Source organism: Leptonychotes weddellii, chromosome 12 (assembly GCF_054177405.1).
Source record: "Leptonychotes weddellii isolate Sample4059 chromosome 12, ASM5417740v2, whole genome shotgun sequence".
Taxonomy (NCBI): domain Eukaryota; kingdom Metazoa; phylum Chordata; class Mammalia; order Carnivora; family Phocidae; genus Leptonychotes; species Leptonychotes weddellii.
The window spans coordinates 37,386,943-37,394,978 of NC_138380.1; the positions used below are offsets into that span (position 1 = coordinate 37,386,943).

The following is an 8,036-nucleotide window of genomic DNA, read 5'->3' on the forward strand; positions in this document are numbered from 1 at the left end:
CCCGGAGGACTTCCCTCCTGGGCCCACGATCAGTGATGCTCCTTGGAGCTGGGTGGTCCAAAAGATGGTCTTTGGTGGAAAAGAGGCCTCTTTCACTGCATCTGGCCCCAGCCCCAAGCCACTGGGTCCACACTGTGCGGTGACAACAGTTTCTGGGTACTGGTCCACACCAGGTTTTCAGCATGGAGGGAGGAATAAACCCTCAGCTTCCATGGTGACCTGGAATAACTCATAATCCAGGCTCATGATTCACACATTCACGACCAGTGTCGCTACTTTCATGGCATTGGTGTTGGCAAGTACAGAATGGACACGTGGGCATGGGCTTTTGGGCTGGGTTTGGATCCCATCTATTTACTTACCGGTTATGTGACCTGCAGGAGGTTAAGCGCTCTAAGCCTTGGTTTCTTTGGCTGTAAAATGGGTGTTATAATCTGGTCTCACAGGAGACCTAAAGGAGAACCATGCCAGCTAAGGGAGGGGGTACCTAGTGGCCGTTAGCATGGGCATGTCCCCCTGCCCACCCCCAGCCCCCACAAAAATGAACCCTCTTTCAATACTCCCAGGCTTAGCTTCCTGTAGATGCAGAATCAACAGATAGTGCTCAGAATCACCATAGGGCGGCTCCGGGCTAGGAATCGGATTGAAAATTAAAGTGGGTGGGGAGGGAGGGAGGAAGAAGGATCATTCTGAGAGAATTCTAGCCCAGCACCAGGGAACCTATGCTGAATGTCCAGGGGCACAAATGGTGCTCGAGGTACAAGACAGCAAAGGGGTCAGAAAATGAAGAACACGCTGGGAGGGAGAAGGTCATAGAAAGATTTTCTGGTGACCTCAGGGGATTGACAGGGGTGTGAGAGGCATCTCTGCGAAGTGGGGGGTGTAAAGGAGTAGGCTCCCTGGACCACAGCCTCACAGAGGCACTGGAAGTGGGCACAGAACACCCGCAGCTCAGGAACCCACCCCCGGGACGCTCACTGCAACCAGGCAGGTTCATGTCTGTTTATTTTTTCAAAACAAAACTAAAAGTCACCACTCAAAATATTTGAGAAGAGTGCTCAGCTCAATCACAGTTAAAAGCTTTATGCAATCTGCTGCCAGAGCATCATGGACCAGTGGTCAGAAACGAGCGCTTCTGGCATGGCTCAGACCCGGCCTGGCGGCCTAAGACCGCCCTCTCTTGCCCCGTCAGCCCCATTATGGTTCTGTGCATGCTGCCACCCAGGGGCAGCAACTGGCCCGCGTCTGCGGAGGTGGACGGCATCCCCGGATTACAAGACATCTCGGTTCCCCACTGTGCTTCTGAGGGTCCAAGAACATCCACAAAGAAGGCAGGCAGGTTGAGGCCCAGGGGCTAGTGTTGTCTGGCTGAAAACCAAAACCGCAGTTCTGGCTCTGCGTCTTCACCTAGAAAGGTGAACTCCCTCGCCTGGGGCCCTCCAGGCTCAGAGGGGGAGAGACAGACTGGGCACCATCATCGCTCGTGCTTAATGTGGGCTTCACTTCGCTCCAAGGGGAGCCCGTTGCCGTTCCGAGGGCCTTCCTTCTTGTTCCAATCCTTTTCGGCGTACAACTCGGCCAGCACGGGGCAGTGCTCAGAAGCCACTCCGCCCCAGGACCAGTTATCTGGAATCCAAGGGTTCGTGAGGCCTTCTCTCACTACGGCCCAGTGACCTGGAGGGAGAGGGAAGAGAGACCCAGCTATCAGGCCTGGGGCCGGGGCGGGCCACGGCTGGCGGGTGGAGGCCTCTGCTGCAGCTCTGCTGTAGCCAGGATGCCCTGACCATACCCCTCAGATACCCAGCCTGCCGGGGCAAACGCCAGCAGCAAGGATACATATCTGACGCAGGGTCAAATGTCTCTCAAAGATGTGATAGCTCATTGTGGATTTGATTTGCATTTCCCGATAATGAGTGATGCTGAGTGTCTTTTCACGTACACGTTGACATTTTTTCCAAAGAAGACGTACAAATTGCCTATTCAGTTCTTTTGCTCCTCCCTGAACCTGAGTTTCTAGAACTTGACAGCAAGGGAACCGATGAAATGACTTCTAACTTCCTTTTGGAAGGAAGTGTTCTCTTCTAATGCGAGCATGCCCCTCCTGGCACCCCGGGCCAGCTGGGGCCGCCCTCTGGCCAGCTGTGCCTTTCAACAAACTGCGTCTCACCTACTTAGATGATCGTCCCTCCCCCTGGGACCCACTTCCTTCCTCCTTCAGACCCGTACCTGACACAGTCCAACAGGAAAGCAGCACCCAGAGAGAGAGGTGCAAGAAGCTGGTGACATAGTCTGGACTGGAAATTCTGCTGAGGATCTCAGGCCTGGCTGCCCATGTGGCGCTCCCAGGTCAACTCCAGAACTGATACTTTCACACGTTGTCAAAGTCTCACTGAAGTATAATATGGATAACATGTTGGGCCTTAGCAAAGCAGCCAGGCAGGATTGAGAACCACGGTTCCTGTCGCTCATTAAAAGACATTACCTGTCACTGTCCTATTTCTAATTGTTTCCTGACCCAAAGTCTGCTCGGCAGCTTACTGGTTTGGGGGTGGCAGGGACTGCATCGTAGCACTGAGATTACCCACTGCACCCTGGTCCTCATGCGCTCCAGGTAAAGCACGCAGAGCATCCTGGGAGGATGCTCAGGATGCTCTGAGAGGTGTCTGCTCATCCTCAACAGCTGCTTCTCGGGGCACCGACAGTGGGTCAGGAAACCACAAGCCACAACACAGTGCCTGGATGTGACGAGGCTTGAGGAATGCTTGCTAAATGACTAAGTGTCTTTAAAATTAGAGTAAGCTATCGGTTCATCTCAGAATCGGTACTCTACTGGCCTAGAACCAGGTTTGCCCCTGCTGAAGATCAGTGAATGCTTTTTAATAATTTTTCACAGCCCCCCTTCCCTCTTAAGAGTGGCTCTGTTTGAATGATAGTTACAGAGGCACCTAAACCATATATGATCCTGTAAATGCCCACAGAGGAGCTAAGAGAACTCCCGACCAGAGTTATCAAACCAAAGGATCTGGCACTATCAGTTTGGACAAGTCTCTCTTATTCCATTTCTGAACAGGAGAAAGACTGAGTGACCTCTGCTTTACCTGTGAAAACCTTCTTTAAGCTTTTACTGATCCAGATATTGTCCAGAGACTTTGAGCCTTGGGGATTCTTGGTGCTGATGTTGGTGAAGGTGTGCGCAGGGACCAGGTGGTAGAATTTTTCTTTCCTCAAGATATCATAGTCACTGCTGTCAGGACCCTGGCCAAAATCCCCTAAAAAAATCATGTCTTTTTCTCCTGCAGGAGGAAGAAAGAAGAATCAGGCATTTAAAAGGTGGAGGGAGGTAAACCCAATATTGATCACAGCCCACAAATTGGGATCTCGAGTCTCTGATTGGACTCCCCAGGGTCAGGAATGCATCTGGTTCTCATTCTTCCAATTTTTCTAAATACCTTGTGCAATAAAAAAACAAACAAACAAAAAAACCCCAACATACCACAAGACTCTAAGAGTAGGTTAGTAACATATTTGGAAAAGGGGAGCTATGTGATGCAGAGATCACTCCTATTCCAGCCATGTGCTCCGAATCTCATGGAAGGAAAAGCCTGAGGGTCTCACCTGGATATTTAATAAGAGCTTGACAAACATTCATTGGGCACAGTGGGGAAAACCGTGCATAGATACAAGACGGTGGCCATCTACATGTCAAGGAGAGAGGCCTCAGGAGAAACCACCCTTGCCCACACCTTGTTCTCAGACTTCCAGCCCCCAGGACTGTGAGAAAATAAATTTCTATTGTCTAAGCCACCCAGACTGTTGTATTTTGTTATGGCTGCCCTAACTGACTAATACAGGGCCAGAGTGAAAAGGTTTTCTCTTTAAAGTATTTCCAACATTTCTACCATTGTTTGATGTACACTAGAGTAAGTGGAGTCATCATAAAGTATTTCCCAGACGGAGCAGACATTCTGAGAGGACAGTGGACCCCAGCTAGGCTCTGGGATTCCCATCGTCTCTGCTTAACCATCACTTCCGGTCTCCAGGTTCCCTCAGGGGAGCCACATTATTGTGGGGAGCAGTGTTCCCGTCCTAACTTGCAAGGGAGGCTTTGAGGAAAGCAGTTCATGAATGAGAGCCAAACATATCTGAGACACTCAGCAAATCATTTTCCTGGACACGAATAGGTTTCAGCAATAATAGCTAGAGGCAAAGAAATCTGACGTGAAATGACATAAACCACCAGCAGAGGGCACTCGTGCCCTGCAGAGGTCACCCCCACCGCTAGAGGCCGGGAGGGACAAAAGGGGACGGGATGGAAGACTCCTGTGGCCCCACTGTGTGGCCTATAGAGATGTAATGGTACCTCTACGCTCTATCTCAACAACCTTGGTGGCCACAGCAGGGCAAGCTCACGCTGTCTTGCGAAATCAGTGCCGACCTCAACAGGAAAAGAAGACTTGAGAACAACTCCTACCTGACCAGTGCTAATGCCCATCCACGAGCCCTCACCTGGTATTGGGCCCTCTCCACAGGTAAGGAGCTAAGTCTCTGAGAGGCTGAATGGCTTGCTCCAAATCACTAGGCCAGCCCTCAAGTCCAGTGCTCTTCACAAAGAGCTAGAGTGGAAGAGCCACGAGGACATGGGTGGCTGTTCTTCACAAAATCCCACATGCCTGGAACAGGGCCTGCTGCATGGCAGACACTCGATAAACACGTACGCAATGAATGGATGAATGAGGCACAAGGAAAACGCCAGAATTAAGATGTACTTTTTGAAAGGAAAGAAGAGAATGATGCTATATTTATTAAATAACAAGAAAAACTGAACGTTATTAGAAAAGAAGCAGAAGGTTCCCACATAATGAGAGAAGTTTTCATTGGGAGGCAGACCTGAAAAAGTAGCCAGGCAGGATTGAGAACCACGGTTCTCAGAATTGGCCAAAAAAGCCAATTCTGAAACTAGGAGAGATGCTGGTGTCAAAGGTCAACGAACCCAGCTCTCTGTGTAACTTCAAGAATGAAAATAACAGCTCTCTTTCTGAATGGGCACATCCAGGTCTCCTACCACTCATCTGCTTTCTGTTAAATTGGTGTCGCTGAGGACATCAACACGGTCCTTGCCTCTGAGAATCCACAGGTGCGCAGAGAACTGAACTCTCCTGGAAAGCCATCTGCCTGGGGTGGGCTCCTTAGTTCCAAGGAATAAGGGGAGAATGCTTGGGGCGGATTTCCTCAGATAGTCCCCAGATTTGCAGAATGCCAGCAACAACAGCAGAAGCTGGTCCCCACTGAGGGATGGTCCAACCCAGATGCCAGGCATTACTACGCATGGTGTTTCACTCTAGTGGAGTTCACAGAGTGAGGCCTGGGGGGGGTGGGGGTGGGGAGAGGGTCTGAAAGAAGAACACTCCATCAGAGGACTGGCCATACACTCATGTCAACCCAGACGCACATTCCAGACAAAGGCAGAAAGTCCCAGAGTTTGCCAATCAAATCACTTCTGTTTGCTCTGATAGAGAGGCTGTGGAATAAAAAGCTTAGTCTTTGTTTTAGCTCCACCACCTCTGCTAATAATCGATTTGCCTCTGCACCTTGGGCAGGCTGGAATGCTTCCTGAATCCTTGGGCCTGCGTGTCACCTATTAACTGGATATTTGTTATAAGCACAAGGACGCAGGGAACATGAGTCACCGTCCATACCAGGACAAGTCAATGTGAGCCAGGCTGGGGGTCAATAGTCCCCTTGGCAACTTGGTTCAATAACCTGCTCACTCTCTGGGTGTCAGAAAAAAAACAGTGAGAAGTTACCAGAGAAGTTATGAACCAGCATTTTCCCTTTCTGCTTCCGTGTACGGACAAGGAAGAGCTTGAGGCAGAGAACGATAGAAACGTCCAGAGATGTTAAAGGCTATCAGGGTCATCCTTTTTAACAGGTTAGAAACTAACTGTGGGTGAACAATTTCCCACAAAGATGCTTCTTGGATGGAGTATCTCAGCTTAAACACCTTTCTTTTTTTGTTTAAGCCCCAAAACTCCTAAGTGAAGTAGAACGCTGGTCACAGCACATCCTGGTTCAAAATGTAAGTTGTCTATCAATGTCCAGAGCAGCATTACTCACAACAGCCAGAAGACCATGAGTGGATAAACAAAATGCGATGGAGACAGATAGTGGAATAAATAGTATTTGGCCTGAAAAAGGAAGGAAACTCTGACACAGACTACACTGTGGATGAACCATAAAGACCTAATGTAAGCGAAGTAAGCCAGCAGCAAAAGGACAAATACCGCACGATTCCACCTAGCGGAGGTCCCTGGAGTAGTCGAATTCATAGAGCCAGGAAGGAGAAGGGTGGTCGCGGGGGTGCTGGGGAAGGGGACAGCGGGGAGTTCATGCTGAATGGGCACAGAGTTTCAGTTTGGAAAGATGAAAAACGCTCTGCAGACGGATGGCATGGTGGTAAGACCATGTAAATGTATTTAACGCCACTGAACCATACCCTTAAAAATGGTCAAGATGGTAAATGTCACGTCATGTATACTTTGCTGCAACCAAAACACCTTTTTAAGATGTAAATTTATAATGTGACCAAATTATTTTTATAGCTGGATGCTCATGAATCACCCATGGGAGGGGCTCATCTAACATGCAAAAGACAGAAAACGAGAGAATTTTGGTGAGCATGGAAGAGAACTGCAGGCCTCCAGCTGGAAACCCTCACCTAGAGAAGGGCAGGGCTCTGAATAACCAAGCCAAGCTGACAAGAGCCCAGTTGTCAGAGCAGTGGCAACTTTTCCTTCCGGTAAACCCCGCACACGAGAACTTTCTGTAACGCTGGGGCAGAGCCTGGACCCAGAGACCTGACTCCCTCCTGAAGCTCTGCTCTTCTCAGTGTTCTGGTATTTTCTGAGTCAGTTCCTGTCTGCCGAGCCCCTACTATGTGCCTGGTTTGTCCACAGACAGTCACCAAGCCCACCGGGCACCCCTGGGAGGTGAACATCAGCCACCCCCCAACCAGATGGGCTTCAAGCCGTGTGGGGGCTCGCCTGAGGTTCTACAGCTACTGAAGGAGCCAAGACGAACATCCAGATTTCCTGAGGGTGCCGGGGCTCCTTCAGGGTGACCTGCATCCCACCAGGGAGAAAAAGCCTACTTGTGCTCATCAGGGCTTTCCCAGTCCCCTGTCACCCACGATCTTGCTCTCACAAGCTGAGCACGTGCAAATCTGCAGGTGGTACGACCACAGCGGCAGCTGAACCAGGAAGACTGGCCACGAAGAAAGGTGTCATCACTCCCCCCGCCCCCCACCCCCACCAAATCCTTTCCATCAAAGAGAGGCTAGAAGAGCCCCAAAGCCAGTATCACGGGACGTGCATGGTAGGCCCGATGAGACAAAGACGTCACCACACACAGGGGTGGCGGTCCTCTGCACCCTCAGTATGCACCGCTGCTGACAGCTGGGTCAGCCTAAGGGATCGGAGAGATGCTTAGACAGAGCAACCCCATGCCTGCCCTCCAGAATCTGGGAGCTATCAGCCCAGCCACGGAGAAAGAGCATTTCCTACCTTTCAGGGTTTCCTGCAAGGTCTGTACAAAGCCAGCCAAGCGGTGGCTGTCACTGTGATTCCTGCTTGGATTCTCGCCCCCTGGGGGGCTCAGGGCCGCCAGGTGAAGGTTCACAAGGGTCAAGTCATTACTTCCCACCTGAGGCAAGAGGAAACAAAGCAACAGGGACAGGCTTAGATGTTCATATTTCCTGTATTCGTTACTTCCGACTTACAAGTAGCTTCTTGCACGACGTTGACAACAGTGAACACAAACCAGGCTGGCCCACACGCCAAGAGCTAACGCAAGGTGGTTCAGGGTCAGATTTTTTTCTGAGGCACCTGGAGGACCGAAACTTATCCTGTCCTATCAGTCCACCCCCCCTACACCACATCCCCTACTCCAACTTAGAGTCTGGAAAACCAGGCACATCTGGAAATGTCACGTTCCGGTTTGGCTTTTTTCCTTTTAAGCAACGACAAGGGAGGAGGTGACGG

The 8,036-nt window shown here is 50.5% G+C and overlaps 1 protein-coding gene across 1 annotated transcript in view; it reads right to left on the reverse strand.

Annotated features, from left to right (window-relative positions):
- Positions 1 to 987: 987 nt before the first annotated feature.
- The window catches only part of EEPD1 (endonuclease/exonuclease/phosphatase family domain containing 1), a 38,830-nt gene continuing 31,781 nt past the window's right edge, over positions 988 to 8,036 (reverse strand). The window contains exons 4-6 of the mRNA XM_081800272.1: positions 7,560 to 7,698; positions 3,099 to 3,293; positions 988 to 1,674 (exon numbers count right to left, since the gene is read on the reverse strand). Of these exons, the coding sequence (XP_081656398.1) occupies positions 1,475 to 1,674; positions 3,099 to 3,293; positions 7,560 to 7,698 (534 nt within the window). The 3' untranslated portion in view covers positions 988 to 1,474. The remainder of the gene's footprint in view (positions 1,675 to 3,098; positions 3,294 to 7,559; positions 7,699 to 8,036) is intronic.